At 37.0% G+C, this 18,547-nt stretch overlaps 2 protein-coding genes across 2 annotated transcripts; both read right to left on the bottom strand.

The window, feature by feature from the left end:
• Window positions 1–3,169: 3,169 nt before the first annotated feature.
• Window positions 3,170–4,279, bottom strand: LOC141659904 (uncharacterized). The gene has a single exon (XM_074466837.1). The coding sequence runs from the start codon at window positions 4,277–4,279 to the stop codon at window positions 3,170–3,172; it is 1,110 nt and encodes a 369-aa protein (XP_074322938.1).
• Window positions 4,280–8,036: 3,757 nt separating this feature from the next.
• LOC141723607 (eukaryotic translation initiation factor 5A-4-like) lies at window positions 8,037–10,237 on the bottom strand. The gene is made up of 5 exons (XM_074525449.1): window positions 9,977–10,237; window positions 9,126–9,248; window positions 8,985–9,041; window positions 8,823–8,897; window positions 8,037–8,364 (listed from the first exon to the last, which is right to left on the bottom strand). Exons 1-5 carry the CDS (start codon window positions 10,097–10,099, stop codon window positions 8,266–8,268), a joined length of 477 nt encoding a protein of 158 aa, XP_074381550.1. The 5' UTR covers window positions 10,100–10,237; the 3' UTR covers window positions 8,037–8,265.
• Window positions 10,238–18,547: the final 8,310 nt, after the last annotated feature.

Raw genomic sequence — 18,547 nt, 5'->3', positions numbered from 1 at the left:
ATCCCCAGCTGCTCACAAAATTCTCGCATTTCCTTGCTATCGAATTGTTTCCCGTTGTCAGATATCAACTTGTAAGGTATGCCATAGCGGCACACAATAGACCTGTATACAAACTACCTGAGTTTTTTTGCCGTGATAGTGGCTAGAGGCTCGGCCTTTGCCCACTTAGTGAAGTAATCTACCGCAACAACCGCATACTTGACACCTCCCTTGGCCTTCGGGAGTTTTCCAATTAGATCAATTCCCCACATAGAGAAGGGTCAAGGGCTCATGAGAGATGTGAGAGAGGCCACGGGGCTATTGTAATAATTGGCATATCGCTGACACTTATCACAAGCTCGGGAGAACTCGAATGCGTCTTTTTTTAGCGTTGGCCAGTAGTAGCCTTGACAGAGGATTTTCAGAGCTAGAGAGCTACCCCCGAGTGATTGCCACAAATGCCCTCGTATACTTCATTTAAGATATAATTGCACTCATCCCCATTTATGCACTTAAGGAGGGGTGTGCTGAACCCTCTTCTATATAAGACCCCATCGTATATCACATAGCGAGCTGCTTTGTATTTTATCCTTTTTACCTCATTCTTTTCATCCGGGAGGGAACCATCTTTTATGTAGGCTAAGATAAGTGCCATCCATGTAGGGCCGAGGTCATTACTGAGGCTGCCCACCTTGTGCTCGGGCACACTAGGCTGCCTCTGTATATCGAGGGGCACGACCCCTAGCAGGGTGGCCTCACGGCGCGAGCCGAGTTTAGCTAGCTCGTCCGCGCCTTCATTCTTCCCGCGCGGGATTAGTTCCAGCCTCACCTCGTTGAACCTTGCGATTATCCTCTGCGCGCACTTCAGGTAAAGCTCCGTTCTTGGCCCCTTGGTTTGATACCCCCCGTTTATCTGATAGACCACAATCATGGAGTCACTAAACACATTCAAAATCTCCACCTTCATCTCCAAAGCTAGCTTGAGACTGTTGATCAGGGCCTCATACTCAGCATCGTTGTTGGTTGCATGAAAGGCCAGATGGGTCGCACGTCTGATCTTGTGTGTCTCTGGGCTGATTAGCTCAATTCCAGCTCCTGCTCCATCACCATTAGAGGCTCTATCCACAAATAGGCTCCACCATGGGGCACTTTTGGCTTTCCAGCCCAACTTCTTCTGTGCTAGGTATGACAACAAGGGCTCCCGGCTCTACTTCTTGATGTGGAGGAAATTCTAGCATAAAATCGGCCAGGGCTTGGCCTTTGATTGCGGTCCTTGCCCTATAATCCACCTTGAATTGGCTGAGCTCAACCGTCCACTTCAGCATCCGACCAGAAGACTCTGGTTTGTGCATGACTTGTCTGAGGGGGTAGGAGGTTCGCACCTCTATCTTGTGCGCCTGAAAATAAGGCCTGAGCTTTCGGGAGGCCAGGATCAGAGCATATGCTAGCTTTTCGAGGCTTATGTACCGAGTCTCGGCGTCGGCTAACCTTTTACTTACATAATATACCGGGAACTAGATACCATCCTCCTCTCGGACTAATACCGCACTTACTGCAAAGTCAGAGACGGCCAAATATAGGATCAACGTCTCTCCTGCCTTTGGGTTGGACAACGTTAGAGGGCTGCTGAGATGCTTATTTATGTTCTGAAAGGCTTCCTCACATTCTTTTGTCCGTTCAAAATTCTTCCCCACTCCTTTAATTGCCTTGAAGAACTCCTGACATTTATCGGAGGACTTTGAGATGAAGCGGTTCAAGGCAGCCACTCACCCCGTTAAGCTTTAAACATCCTTCACCCGTTGAGGGGATCTCATCTCGAGTAGAGCTCGTATCTTGGCGGGGTTGGCCTCAATACCCCTATGGTTGACAATAAACCCTAAAAACTTCCCTGATTCAACCCCGAACACACAATTCTGGGGGTTGAGCTTCATCCTGTACTCCCTTAGGATCTGGAACATTTCTTCTAGGTGGAGGACATGATCCCTTGCTTCTTTTGACTTCACAAGCATGTCATCTACATAGGCCTCCATAGTCTTCCCTAACTGATGTTTGAACATCTTATTCACCAGCCTCTGATAGGTTGCCCCCGCATTAAGGAGCCCGAAGGGCATCCCGATGTAACAGTAGAGGCTCCAATCAGTAATGAAGGAGGTGTGCTCCTGATCGGGCCCATACATTGGGATTTGATTATATCCCGAATAAGCATCCATGAAGCTAAGTAACGCGTGCCCAGCTGTAGAGTCAACCAGCTGGTCGATCCGGGGCAGAGGAAAACTATCCTTCGGGCAAGCTTTATTCAGGTCGGTGAAGTCTACACATGTCCTCCACTTGCCATTGGGTTTCTTGACAAGCATGGGGTTGGCAAGCCATATGGGGTAGAAGGCTTCCCCTACAAGTCCTGCCTCCATTAGTCTATCCACTTCTTCTCTAAGGGCCTCTGCCCGCTCTCCGCTAATCGGCCTCTTCTGTCTAACCCCCTTCTTTTTCGGGTCCAAGTTGAGCCGGTGGCACATGACATTTGGGTCAATCCCTATCATATCAGAGTGTGACCATGCAAAGACATCTAAATTCTCCCTTAGGAATCGGGCTAGATCCTCCCTCAAGTCAGGACTTAGGTTAGAGCCTATTTTGAGTACCTTGGAGGGATCATTTGGGTCTACCAAGATCGGGATTGTATCTTCTGCGGCCCCAGCCCTCTCAACGGGGGCATTCTCGGGTCTAAGTCTGCTCGAGCCTCACTAGATTCTCCCACTGCCTTGGTTGTCAAACCATCCGTATCCTCAAGCTCGGGTTGATGAGCTCGGGCCGGTTTTATCAAGCATTTAGAGGTCGTAATGACAGTACGAGTGATCCCATTAGGAAGATCCATAGTTGTTGTCGTTTCTTTGCATGTCCATTTCCCTTTCCTGAGCCTTGCAGCGATTTGTTCCAGGCTCTCTTCTTCATCACTCGCTTCCTCCACAATCCCTTCTTGTATCAACATGATGGGCTGAGAGGCTTCCATTAGAAAGGCCCCTGGGCGCGGTTCCACCTGAATCCCCATGTGCTCAAAATAGTTCTCGGGCAACTCCTCGATTGAAATCAAGTTACAAGTCTCGTGTCCCTCGGGACGTACTCTCTTCCTGCCCTCTGCTTCTTCCATGAGGACGTCGCACTCACCCGCTTCAGTTATCTCCCTTGAGGCATTTCCTTACTCGGCTGCCCTGAGTGCCTGGTTGTAACAAACCCTTGATTCATATTGACAACTCTTTAGGAAGCCGACCCCCATGGGGGTTGGGAATTTTACCGTCATGTGGTGAATTGAGGTCACCATCCTCATTACCCTCATAAGTGGTCTGCCCACTATAACGTTGTAGGCACAAGGCTGATCTACTACTGTAAACATAGCGATCTGAGTGGCCACATAAGGCTCTTCTCCTATGGTCACCGGGAGCCGAATTGTCCCTTTCACCCCGATCGAGTTTCCCGTGAACCCGTACAGGTGTCCCCCTGTTGAGGTTAACTCTTTGTCCAACGGTCCTAGCTTCTTGTAGGCATCATAAGTTAAAACGTCAGCTGAGCTCCCGTTATCCACCATTGCTCGGTGAACATTCACCGTCCCAATCTTCAATTTTATGACCAGGGGATCTGTATAAGGGTAATGCACCCATTTTGCATCGCTCTCCCTAAATACGATGTCATCAGCTTCCCTTTCAAAAAGCTTCGGCGGCCTCTGGCTCAGATGATTGACGTTGGTGAGGGGCTTGTCCTTTGCTTTCCGAGCATACTTGTCCATCGCCTTCCGACTGTCTCCACCAATTTGAGACCTGCCTAAAATAATATGAATGCTTCCGGCCCGAGGTACCCTCTCTTTATCTTCTGGAGGTGGATGAGGGACTGTATGATAATCAGTTTTGTGCCTTCGAACCTCCTTAACCACCCACTCTGTCAGCTTCCCCTGCCTTATCAGCGTCTCAATTTCATCCTTTAATTGTCTGCAATCAGCTGTATCGTGCCCCGTGGCCTCATGGTATGCACAATACCTCAAAGTGTCCCTCTTGTTATAGTCTGTGAGAGGGGTTGCCTTCCTGAATACCCCCTTCCCAGCATAGGTAGCATATATGTGGTCGATAGAGGCTACCAGAGGGGTGTGTGTCTGCCATTTGCTTGTATAAGGTCTCCCCGAATCTTTGTTTGTCTCTTTACTTCGGGCAAACTTTTTGGGGCTTGAGCTACGCCGATACGTCTTTCTCCTTTCATCGGGGCTTGAAGACCGGTCTCTTTTATCTCGATAATTCTCGCTGATTTTCAGCTCTCTCATCGACTTCTCTAACCTCTTAAAGGGTTCAGCTTGCTCATAGAACTCGGCCAAGGTTCTCGGCTCGCTCGCTTGGAGGCTCTTCCAGAATTTCGACCCTTCTTTCAACCCTGCTATCAAGAAATTCTTGAAAGTCTCCTCACTGGCTCCCCTCACCTTGGGGACTTCGGCGTTAAACCGAAGAAAATATTCTGCTAGGGGCTCCCCCTCCCTTTACTTGATGTTGGCTAACGTGGCCATAGGAGGTGAGTAGTGGAGGGTGGACTGAAATTGTCTGACGAACAAGTCCTCCAATTGCCGCCACGTCCTTATGCTAGCCGGTCCCAACTTGGAGAACCATTGTTGGGCACTACCTCTGAGTGATGGTTTTTTCAAGTGAAAAATGAAAAATAAATATATTTAATATATCATCGTAGTTTTAACAAATCTCGTGAGATCTTATATCATATTTCGATATTTTTAAAATCGGGACAACTCCCAAGAACAATTACGCTACCAATGAATTTAGTAATTTTAATATCAATTGACTTGATCCTATCAAGACCTCAAATACATTAATTTATATTAAGATAAGCCATTAAAATATTTCACATTATTGATAATATATTTTCTGCGAGCTTGTAATTTAAATTTACTAAACATAAAATATGTCGATGTTTTTCGGCCGGGTCATGTAGTCAAATTTTGAGTATTTTTTTAACAATAAGCCAAGTTTTGATTTCAAATTCGAAACAAACTAAAATGCATTGACTTATTATAATTTGAACTTATCTAAATATGTAATAATAATATAGATTATTTACATATAAGCGATTCTATTTTCAATATTTTTTTAAATAAATATATATATGCATTTTAATTACTTTTTATTATAAAAAAATATGTTAAAAATATATAAGATATATTTTCAAACTAAAAATGATTAATAAATAAGATAATAATTCATTTATGTATTATGCCTAACTTTATATTTGGAATTAAGTTTTTTAAAATTAACTGTTCAAATATTCAATTAAAGACCATTTTTTTTGGAATTCAAGTAACTACCTTTAAAGTTAAATAAAATATTCATTTAACACACTTAGATATTATGTGTATGATAAAAAACTGAAGTGACAATATGGTGTAGTGGTACGAGGATGTATATGTGAATGAAATAACTTGGGTTCAATTCTCACAAACCACATTTTTAATATAAATATTAAAAATAGAGGTATTTTAGTCTTTTCAATGAGATTTTTTAATTTCATCAAATTATCTCCTTGTTCTCCTATTATATATTGAAAAGATTAAGTATTGCTCCCTCTCTCATTTATTTTGTTGATCAATCAAAACCCACATTTTTATTTGCAATAATTAAAAGGAGAAAGGAAAAGGACTGATAGTAAAACATAGCCGCCTCATTCCTCTCATCTCCTAGGGTTTGTTTATTTTCAAGTAAATCAAGGGGCTTCCACTGGTTTTCACCGGTGAAAAGCCCCAACCCTTCATTCTCTTTTGTCCTTATTAATTTCCCTTCAATAAAATCCAATTTTTTGGGTGTTTGTGTGTCTCTCCTTTTGGAGTGTGTGTTTTGTCTCTACTTTTGGAGTGCTTTGTTATGTTTTTGTTTAATTATGGTTGGGTTTATTTCGTGTTGAATCGGTTGATAACGAGTTTATTGATATTCTTGGTGATCTGCAAAGCCTGCGTCGAATCTGGAGCGGTGTTGATTATTGCAAGAGCTCACCTTTCACAACCAAAGATTGTTCATCTTTCACGTGTTTACACTTTCGGCATGTCTATAGCTGGTATCCGGCATGTAGATAGCTGGGGTGTTTTCGGCATGTCTATAGCCGGTGTCCGGCAAGTAGATTTCCAATCTCAGTGATTGGTGTTTTTGAACATTGGGCTAACAATGGTTTTTATGTGATATGGTCAATTGCGATGTTGCTATTTTCAGAGATGTTGGTACAATTTGGATTGCTCGGGATGTCTTTGATTTCGTTTTTAATTTCAAGAATTTTTAAATTCTATGTGTTAAACGATCAGAAAACAAATCATCTAATTGTTTTTAGTATGATATTTGTTTTACCACCTGGTTGTATCGACAGTTGGGGATTTGTCCCGACTTAATTAGATTGAAGTTAATGAAAGTTTTCTGCATTTGTAAAAAAAAACTATATTTATTTCATAATGTTCATCACTAAACTTAAATATTATCATATAAGTAAAATTTTAACGTATATAAGAGTTGATTTACCTTATTTACAACATTGGACAAACATTTCGGAACAATCCAAATTGGAAATGTGGTCAAAATAAATGGAATAAAGGAGTAATAATCAAGAGAGCTTTGCATCTGATTTAGAAAACTTCCAATTGATTATTTTTATTTGATTGATCCATTTACCCTCGCTCAAATTGACATAGTTAAATTTGACATATATGAATATCGAGTATATGTGCTAGTTTCGAAGGTTGGTATCTCAAATGATTTGAGAGCCTAAATGTGGGTTCATGACGTGCACTTTACTCTATTTTATATTAATTTTCAAATGCATTAGTCTTAAAATGCATGTAAACATGAGAAAAAACTGTAAAAAAATGAGCAGGACAAGGGGAGTAAATTACAAGAGCAAATAGTTTAGATATCGAAACATATAATATTGTTTTATATTAATTCGACTTTCGTTTATTAATCTTTATTTTATTTTGCTGATCGTGGAGAAACTTGTAATGATAAAACAAGGGGTGTAACTCTTTGTATCGAATATAAGTTAATGCCTCTATTTTTAAAATTTTGAAACTTTAACTTTTGACATACATTTTTAAATATTTTGACCACAATGCTAAAATAAATATTTTTTATTTTTTTGTGAATAAAAATACGCAATTAAAATTTTAATTCACATGAAAAAAAATTAATTTAGCTATACGGTTAAAAGTGTCTAAAATTATGTTTTAAAAGTCAAAACGCAAAATAATAAAAAATACAGGGAGTATATATTAAACAAAAGTAGCAAGATAACTTATTAGAGAACTTAAAAACTTACCTTTTGTTCATATATTAATTCTTTTTTTTTGTCAGATAGTTCAAGATGTAATAGATTGTTTGTGTCGAAAATGTAAAAAAAATGAAATTTAAATGTAATGATACAGTACATAGAAACTTAAATACCCGTATGTCAGAAATAAAAAATGAATACGAGAGTTTCTCTAAAAAATTAAAAAAAAATAAGTATTGATTTTTAAAATATAGAACAGGTCAAATGGCCAGCAAACCAGAACTGACTTCTTACTTGGGTTTGATGTGATGCACTTGTAACATGCGAGGTTCTAGGCCCTACCTTAAGGTAGAAGTTAATCAATTTTGTTTGTCAAATCTCAAATACCAAATGGTTTAGTTTCAATTCTCTTCAAGCAACACTTCCATCTTATTCCTTTTCACTTTCTGAAATGGAGTAAAAGGGGAGTACATCTTTATAAATAGTTATGTTCTATACTTCACATCATATGACCGGACTAAGTACATCAACATTCTACTCTACCTTCAACATTGTTTTATATGAGAGAAGGGAGCAGAAATAAAAAAGGTGTAAAATTTTCTCAAAGGAAAGAGAAAGTAATGAAAAAAGGACATGTTCTGCATAGTTTGTGTGAGGGTCTTTCCGGATCTTCTAATTTTCAAAAAGCAAGAATCTTAAAAAAATAGGAATTTTTCCTTCCCAAGGCTCAAAACACCTCTAGGTAGTAGGTATCGTAGGGAGCCAGTATGAGGTAACGCAGAAAATACTAATTTGTATTAATAGTTGGATATCATTTTAGGAGAAATCAGCCCAGCTAAAAAGAAAGAAGTTGGGACTTTTAAAACCATAGTGCTTAAACAAACCAGAGATACAGTTACCGTATAAATCCATATAGGCAGGCAGTCGCAGCTGCAATTTCAATACTATTGCAAAATTAAACACCTTAGCTGAAATCCAAATAGTTTGATGATAAACAGGAAGCTACTTTGAAATGTCCTTAAGGGCATTGATCTGCTCTTCTCCCATGGCAGACATCACACTCACAACCAAGTCTTTCCCGTCAGCAAAACCATCCTTAATCTGCTCATTTAATAAAACAAAAGAACAATCAACAGTCAATCCCAAATACAAATAATTTTGAGGATAGCAAATCACGGAACACTAGGTAGCATTAGACTGCAAATTGCACCATTATATAGTCGAGAATGCACAACAAACAAACCATGAAGGGAAAGTCAAGGGATTTAGTACTAGGCTAGCAGAAACAGTACACTTCCCCAAAAATCTAAAAATTTACAGCATACATTTGGCTTCAGTTTTTATGAACTTTGTTCCATTGTTTGCTGATGTAGAAAAGAACCATTGGCATACATTTCTAGAACTTAAATTCCAACACCTCCAAGAATCAATAAATATAAACAAATTATATTTCAAAAGATGGTTGGTGGCTAAAAATGTGTTACATCCAACAAATCTAGATCCCATCTGGTTTAGAATGTCAAAAACAAGTTTCACACAAAATATATAAGAAAACGCACCTGAGTGAGGAGAGTTTCATCAGTTGGGAGCTTCAAATCATCCTTTGTATTACCATTGTCGGTGAGCAGGCTCACCTGTAAAAGTTAATCAAAAAACTTAGTGTCACAAAATATACCATAAATATAGTTTACAATTTACAAATGTCGAAAGAATAAACATACAAATCCATCCTCTGCGATGTCAATCAGCTGGTAGTCGGTACGAGTAACATGGGGAACCTGAAAAAGAATAGAACTTATTTATAAATCCTAATTCCAGATATATATCCATGACTAAAGTTAAATATTAGAGTGTTCTCTTACATCACAATTGTGAGAAGATGGCACGATATCTTCAAGCTTCTTTCCATTGAAGATATCAATAGCAACAAAGTGACATTTAGCATGACCGTGCTTGCCAGTCTTGGAAGTAGAAACTTCTACAACCTGCAACACTAATACAAGTCTATAAGCATACCTTAAAATAACTACGCCAAAATAACTCAAAACAAATACATCCAAAAATGTCTTGAGAAAAACACAAAAAAAAAGAACAAGTCATCTCACAATGGCACAATCTAGGCGGCGTTTGGATGGTTGATGCGAACAGGCATAGGAACAAACAGTATAAGAACAGGGTTCCCATTCCAAACAACCAAATCAGAAATCCAAAAACTAACACACAAGACCATTCTAAACAACCAGACACTAACAAAATGGGATCGGGATCGAAGTTCTGAATCCTCTTAACCAGACTCAATCACAAACCAAATACCCCCATAAGACAACCCAATTAAACAATACAAATACAAATCCAGATATAATCAATTCAGAAAACCATTTCAAAACGTAAACTAGATTTCACCAAATCCCATCATACATCTGCTTCAAAGCAATTCTTAATCCATCCAATTACGCAAAAAAAAAAAGTCAATTCACACATACACAAAAAAAACACGATTAAGATGCATTTCTACAACAACAGAACCTAAAAATCAATAATAATAAACAAAACAAAAGATAACAAATAAACAGATCTAAGATTTGCAAAACAACGAAAAGCCCCAATTAGGCCAGTATCAACAATAAACACTAAACCTAAATCAACAAAATAAAAAAAACAGAGCATCATCAGTAGAACTAATACAAAAGGGGGTGATTAATAAAAGAGGGACCTTGCAAGCGCGGCCTTTAATGACGATATAGCCACCTTTGCGAATAGTACCAGCTTGCTGAGGATAAGTCTTGGATGCGCCAGCATCAGCTTTGGACTCGAACTGGTGCTCCTCGTCAGACATGGTGGTGGTTCGATTGATTTGGGGATTAGGGTTTGTAGGGATTTGAATTAAAAGGTGGGTAAAATAGTAGTACCAACACCGAGGCTGCGCACCAACCCCTCCTCTCTCCTTTTCTTATTTATACAGCCCTAATTTCCACCCCCAGGGTTTCTCTCTTCCCCCTTTTCTTTTTTCCATAAATTAAAAAAAAAATCATGTAAATCAGGAAAATCCTAAATTAAAAAAAGAAAATCATATAAATCAGGAAAATGTTTCGTAAAACACTTAGGGTGGAAAATGTTTCCTAAAACACTTAGGGTGTGTTTGGTATTGCTGCAGTTTTTCGTTGAAAAGCAGTTAAAATATTGTTTGGTAAAATTTAAAAGCTGTTTTTCAGAAAAGTGTTTTTGGCCTAAAAGCTGCTGTTACAGAAAGCAAGTGCCCCCATACTTTTAGAAAAAGCTGCTTTTTAGTGGTTGCGGGAAGTAGATGATGATTTTATCATCAAACCTTAGCAAAAGCATTATTATTTTTTATTTTTTGCATCAAAACATATACTTATCAAAAAAATTATCAAATAGTCATCTGATTTTTACAACAGTACTTTTTTCAGCAGCTCTTTTTCTAACATCACATCAATTTTTAACAGCAATCCCAAACAGAGCCTAATTGCGGTAAAGTGGCCACCGTTATCATTTTTTAGCACACATAGATCAATTATTGAAATTGTCACGAAAATGGCTGAACTTTAAAATTCGATAGAGTTCCATTAACTCAGTTAGACGAACGTTAGTTTATTTCGAGTAATTTAAAAATAATAAAGGTTTAAATTCTTATAAAGTAGATGACCGGTTCGATTAATATATAACCCACTATCATTATCCTTTAAAAAAGACGATTCCCTTCCTTACTGAAAAAAACCTTAACTGAAGGTACCGGTCAAGAACAAATCGTTGGTTACAAGGTTCAAGGAAGATCAAAACGCCTTTAATCCATACGAATGTCCAGAATATATTGGTAATAACTGAACTCCTTAAGTTAATGTTGATGCTAACCTATTTTTTTTATATGATCATCTAAATTGGGAGATTTTCTTGAAAACATAATTATGCATTTATGTGACATGTCAGTATTTGAATTTTACATTTTTGCAAATCTACCCGCATAAATATAGACTTAGTTTAAATGTGATTGTTCGTATACACTTAGACCTAGTTTAAAGTTTTTGCTCCATACATTTAATAGCTTCATAATAAAATGGCAACTTATATTTGTTGAAAATTTGTTCAATTTTTATGATAGTATAAGTAGTATGTTTGTAATATTTAGTTTACAAGCTTAATTTGGGTATTTGTATAACAGATGATGAGCTTTTTAATATGAAGAAAACCCTAAGAGGTACACTGGGGTCAGGCGTAAAGAGGGGTTATGTTGAGATGTCTGGGTATTTTATAGTGTAGAGATGTGACTTCATAAAAAGAAAATTAGAAACGGTGAAAAAGTGTATCGAGAAGTCACATGGAACGTGTAGAGAACTCATATCGAGATGTCATTTTCTTGACTCTTATCGAGAACAAGATAGTGACATATCGATATATTGTACAAATACCCGGTTTATTCATTAGGACTAAATTATTCTAAATAATATTGTGAGAATTATATCACAAAATTAGAATAGATTTTATATCAAAAGTATTTTATTGAAATAATTTATTGAATTAAATTATTCCAGTTTGAGTTATCGAGAAGTCCAGATTTGTATTGCAGAGAACTCTATATCGATAAGTATATCAAGATCTCTACATGACTTATCGAGAAGTTATAAAAATACATATCAAGAACTCTATAGAGGAGTCCTTAAAGACTTATCGAGAAGTCGTTTAAGACTTATCAAGAAGTTATTTAAGACTTATCGAGAACCCAATTGTGTACATACTTTTGCTTAATATGACTCTGTTTTATAACAATTTCACATATCAATAATATGAGTTGACATTTGGACAACTTTTCTCGGAATTAAAAAAATTCCAAGTTAGATTTGTTTTTGAAAAATATATATACAGAGAATTCTGAAATATTTATAATTCATATTTCAGTTAATTCTTAATTAAATCAAATTAATTTTGATCCATTAAAAATTATTCTGATGCAACATGCTAGTTGGGTTCTTGTCTTAGGATGAAGAATTAAGCATTTCGGTTTCACTTACAAGTCTTGTAAAAGTTGCTTTATCCAAAGGTTTAGTAAAAATGTCATCTAACTGTTTTATGTTGGAACATAATGAGCTCAACGGTACCATTTGTAGCACGTTCTATGATAAAATGGTACGTTACATCAATGTGATTTGTTCTAGAATGATTGACATGATTAACAACTATAGATAATGCACTAGTGTTAAGTCTGTGGCGATAAATCCGTCATTGGCAAAATAACTCTTTGGCTATGCAATCTTAGGAGTCCCTCTCTATCACACATGATAGGGATTTTCCGCAACACTAGTCCATAATCCATTAGTTGGTTTCTAATCCAAAGCACTTGAGCACAACAACTTCCAACAACTATATATCAGCCTCCGCTGTGGAATTTGACACTAACTGTTATCTTATATATCGGGATACAAGTCTTTGACGGAGAAATTGACAGCTTGTACTTGTGCCCTTTCTGTCAACCCTGCATCCAGCAAAATCTGCATATGTGTATTCAACAGCTTCAAAACCAGTTCCCTTAGGATACCACAATCCCAAGTTTGGAGTTCCCTTCAAATATCTGAAAATCCTCTTGACAACCATTATATGTGATTCTTTAGTATTTGCTTGAAATCTTGCACACAGACATGTACTAAACATGATGTCTGGTCTACTTGTAGTTAAATAAATGAAAGATCCAATCATTCCCCTATAACTTGAAATATCTACACTCTTTGCTTTCTTATCTTCATCCAATTTAGTAGTTGTAGACATAGGAGTAGATATAGGTGAGCAATCCACCATTCCAAATTTCTTCAAAAGATCTTTGACATACTTAGTTTGACTGATAAAAATTCCATCACTTCTTTGAATAACTTGAAGGCCAAGGAAGTAACTTAATTCTCCCATCATGCTCATCTCATATTCACTCTGCATGAGTTTTGAGAATCTTTGACATAACTTCTCATTAGTAGATCCAAAGATGATAGTGTCGACTTAGATTTGAACTAGGATAATGTCATCACCATGTTGCTTGTAGAATAAAGTTTTATCAATTGTGCCTTTAGTGAATCCATTCTTGATTAAAAATTCTGACAAAGTATCATAACTTGTTCTTGGTTTTTGCTTCAAACCATAGAGAGCTTTTAATAGTCTATAAATATAATCTGGAAATTCTGGATCTTCAAAGCCAGGAGGCTGTTGCACATAGACTTCTTCTTCTAGTTCACCATTGAGGAATACACTATTCACATCCGTTTGATACACTTTAAAATTTGAGTGTGCAACAAATGCAAGAAAAATTCCTATTGTTTTAAGTCTTGCAACTGAAGCAAAAGTTTCATTATAGTCAATTCCTTCTTCTTTTTAGTAGCCTTTAGCAACCATTCTTGTTTTATTTCTGGTAACAACACCATTTTCATCCATTTTGTTCATGTACACCCACTTTGTTCCAATGATGCTTCTGTTTCTTGGTGCAAGAACCAATTCCCAAACTTTATTTCTTTCAAATTAATTTAGCTCTTCTTGTATAACAGTTATCCAGTCAGAATGAAGTAGAGCTTCTTCAGTTTTCTTAGGCTTAATTTGAGATAAGAAGTGAGGCATTCATTTGTTGTGGCACTTCTAGTTCTCACACTAGTATTAGGGTCACCAATATTAGTGTCTCTAGTATGACTCATGTCCCATTTTTTGGTTTGTTGATTTTGATGACTAGAGTTGTCCTCATTTTCTTCATTGTTAACATGACTTGCAGAAGCATCATCTCTTTCTCCTCCTGAGTTTGTGCTATCAAATTCAGGTGAGTCTATGTCTTGAGATGAATTCTCATTTGCAGAATTCACTGGTTCACTAACTTCTTCTTCTCTATTATCTGCATTCTTTTTATCTTCATCTTCAGAATCACTGTCAATGTTGAGATTATCAAATTTTAAAGCTTTAACTTCATTGTCATCAAGGCATTCCAAGCCAGAATACTTGTCATCATCAAATGTCACATATGTGCTCTCCACTATCTTGTTTTGTTCCAGCACATAGACCCTGTAAGCAGTCATTTCCAATGAATAACCAAGAAAGATAGCCTCAAATACTTTGAAGTCAAATTTTTCAACATATTTAGATTGTCTTTTAACACAAAGCACTTGCTTCCAAAATACATGAAAATGTTTAAATGTAGGCTTCTTCTTAGACATGATTGAGTAAAGTGACTTGCCAATACTTTTGTTCACCAAATATCTATTCTGAGTATAACATGATGTATTAACAGCTTCCTCCCAAAAGCTTGTTCACCAAAGATTGTCTTGCATATTGTACAAGACATGCCTGTGTTATAACAAGACTAAGTCAAATTGACAGCCCTAAGTAAGCTGTATGATAATCTAAGTTTGCATTTTGTATTGTATTATTTGAGTCTGTAAAAATGTAAATAGATTAGACTGAAGTATTTTTTGTAAACAGTCTCAAGCGTAAGAATAAACTCTGAAAGAAGATCATGAAGATCATGCCTCAAAGAAAGGGTGAAGAATCTTGGAGTTGAATAAATCTGTTTTGGGAAAAACACTCTAAGTCAAGAGATCTACAAGTCACAAATCAAGTCATATAGAGAAGTCATTCGAGAACTCTAGAATGACTTATCGAGAAGTCAAGATAAGCCACTAGAGAACTCAGAGATATCGGTAAGTCAAAATATCACTAGAGATCTATGAGATATCGACAAGTCATTTACGCACTAGAGAACTCAAAGATATCGACAAACCAAAATGAAGACATGAAGATTAGAGATGTCGATAAGTCAAAGTATCACTAGAGATCTCAGAGATATCTTGTTAGATATATTTGATAATGTCATGTCTAATATGATTTATGTTTAGTTTTCAGATCTTACTTAAACAGGACAAATTAGTACTTAACTGAAATCAGCACTTATACTGAAGTCAGAACTTAAGTCATTAGTACTTAAGGTTCAGGAGATATTTATCAGAAGATAATATCAGGACTTAAAGGAAACATTCAGATAAGGAAGACGGCTGATTGAAAGGAAAAGAAGATCAAGATAAACGTAAGAAGATATATGTATGAAGAAGGAATTCTATGAAGAATAGAATACTTGGAAGAAACGATATCTGATTGATATATTTTAGGAAGCAGAATTATATTCCATATCAATTGGCGATTATCTTGTAACTGTGTAGTATATAAACACATACATAGGGATTATACTGTAAGTGTTATCATTATCGAGAAGATTATTCATTGTAACTCTAACAACTCTCGTGATATTTGTTCATCACTGAGAGAGGACAGTTCCATACTGTAACAGAATTTATTGCTTTGAATAAAGTCTGTTTTCTGTTACTTGTGTTATTAGAATTCGATTTGATTGTGTTATACACTGTATTCACCCCCCTCTACAGTGTGTGTGACCTAACAAGTGGTATCAGAGCCTATATGTTAACATACAAACAGTTTAAGATCCAAAAATAATCATGTCTGAAGTAGAAACTCCAACTAAGCCCACCAAAACTGAAGAACCTCCAAAGACACAAATCCATAGCCGATATGAGGCTATTAGAGTTCCCATATTGAGACCATCTGAATATTCCATATGGAAGGTGAGGATGACTATGTTTGTGGAAGCTACAAATCCAGAATATCTTGATAGAATCAAGAAAGGGCCTCATAAACCAACCAAGCTCGCAGTTGCAGTTGCAGGTGAAGCAGCAAAGTCAGTACCAGAGGAGAAGAGTGACTACACTGCTGAAGATATCGCATCAATTGCTAAGGATGCTAAGGTACGACACTTACTGCATAGTGCCATTGATAATGTAATGTCAAACAGGGTAATAAACTGCAAGACTGCAAAAGAGATATGGGATGCCTTGGAAACAAGATGTCAGGGAACTGATACGATTAAGAAGAACAGGAAGACAATACTCACTCAAGAGTATGAACACTTTGACTCAAAGGCTAATGAGTCATTGACTGATTTATATGATAGATTTGTCAAACTCTTGAATGATTTGTCACTGGTTGATAAGGAGTATGATCTTGAAGATTCAAACCTTAAATTCCCGTTGGCTCTTCCTGAAAGCTGGGATTTGAAGGCAACAACAATAAGAGACAACTATAATCTTGATGAAACGACTCTTGATGAAATTTATGGGATGCTCAAGACTCATGAACTTGAGATGGAACAAAGAAGCAAGAGGAAATGAGGAAAGTCAAGGACAATTGCTCTTAAGGCTGAAGAAGAATCCCCCAAGGCAGCTACCTCAAGGAAAGGCAAGGGTAAAGCTCTCTTCACAAAGTCTGATATTGAGTCATCAAGTTCTGATAGTGATGGTGACTCAGAATCTGAAAGCTTGCCTGAGACGGATGCTGATGAAGAGATGATGAAACTGTGTGCCCTTATGGTGAAAGGAATCACAAAGATTGCATACAGGAAGTTCAGGAAGGGAAAGAAGTTTTCCAGGAAAGGTGCAAGTTCTGATAAGAAGAATTTCAGAAAATCTGAGGGCAAAGGAGGAAAGTCTGACATAGGAGATTATACAAATGTCAAATGCTACAACTGTGGTGAGAAAGGCCACATATCTACTGATTGCAAGAAAGTGAAGAATGACAAAGGCAAGGCTCTTGTCACAAAGAACAAAAGTTGGACAGACACCTCAGATTCTGAAAGTGAGGAGAATTATGCCTTGATGGAAAATGCTGATATGGCAAGTGCTGAAAGTAGTTCTGAAGCTGCTGAGTTAAAGGTACCTCAAACTACTTATGCGTTTCATACTGATGATATTAACGAGTTGAGAAGATATCTTAAAACCATGTTCATTAGCTATAGAGATCAAACTTTAACATGTGAAAGATTAACTTCTGAAAATCTTGCTTGCAAAAAGAGGAATGATTATTTAGAAAAAGAGTTAGTCATGTTCCATCAAACTCAGTAAGATAGAGATGATGCTTTCTATGTTAGGGATGAAGTGCTTAAAATGAATGAATATCTAAAAGCTGAGTTAGAAAAGGAAAGAGAGATTATCAGGACTTGGACTAACTCTGGCAGAACAACTCAGAATTTGTTAAGTAGTGAAAACTGGAAAGAGGGCTTAGGTTATGGAGATGATAAGAATGATAAAGGAACTGTAGAAATTAAGCCTATAGTTGTTAATCAAAAATCTAAGTTAAAGCCTGTTAAGTTTGTAGCTGTAAAGTCTGATAATGAGAAATCAGAAGTTATAAGGAATTAACTTCTGACAAACTAAAACAGGAAAAGACAACTGAAGTAAACATAGGCTTAATGACAAAGAAGCAGCTTAAGCATAAGCTGAAAGATGTTAAGAATGGAAACAAGGTAAAATCACCTAGGAAAAATAGGAATGGAAAGGAAGGTGTGAATAAAAGCAATGATTATAAGCCTGTTCCTGATGCTCCTAGAAAAATGTGTCATAACTGTGGAAGTTCTAACCATCTGGCTTCTTTTTGCAGGAAGAATAAGAACATAAACTCCTTACCTTCAAAGTCAGGAGTTAAAGGTCAGTCTATTAGATATAAGCCACAAAATCCTTGTTTTCATTGTGGTAGTTTATGGAATTCCATTTATACTTGTAAGGAATATCATAGTCTGTACTATGATTATTATCAAATAAAACCTTCTTTAAAGAAAGTTAGCATTGTTCCTTCTAGTGTAAGTTCTGATTCAAAGTCTGATAGTGTAAATTCTGATAAGAAAAATGTTAACATAAACTCTGATGCTAAATCCGCTGCAAATGTTAACAAACTTAATAAGGCCAAAGGATCCAAGCAAGTCTGGGTCCTTAAAACTAATCATTAGTGGTCTTTGTGATTGCAGGGCAACAGGAAAAACATCCTAGTTCTGGACAGTGGATGTTCTGGACATATGACTGGAAATAAAGCCCTGCTATCAGACTTTGTGGAGAAGGCTGGCCCAAGTGTTTCTTATGGAGATGGCAATATTGGAAAAACATTGGGATATGACAATATCAATCTTTGGAATGTCATCATTAAAGAAGTAGCTCTGGTCTCAGGACTTAAACACAATCTGCTGAGTGTTAGTCAAATCTGTGACAGAGGTTATCATGTGGATTTCTTTGAAGAACACTGTGAAGTTATTAGTAAATCTACAGGCAAAGCTGTTCTGAAAGGATACAGGCATGGTAACATCTATGAAGCCAAGCTTTCAACAAGTACTGATGGTTCTGCAATCTGTCTGATGAGTAGATCATCAATTGAAGAAAGCTGGAATTGGCACAAGAAACTCTCTCATTTAAATTTC

This window comes from Apium graveolens, chromosome 5, assembly GCF_009905375.1.
Source record: "Apium graveolens cultivar Ventura chromosome 5, ASM990537v1, whole genome shotgun sequence".
Classification (NCBI taxonomy): domain Eukaryota; kingdom Viridiplantae; phylum Streptophyta; class Magnoliopsida; order Apiales; family Apiaceae; genus Apium; species Apium graveolens.
Note: the sequence above shows the minus strand (reverse complement) of the source record. Positions and strands in the feature narration are given on the sequence as shown.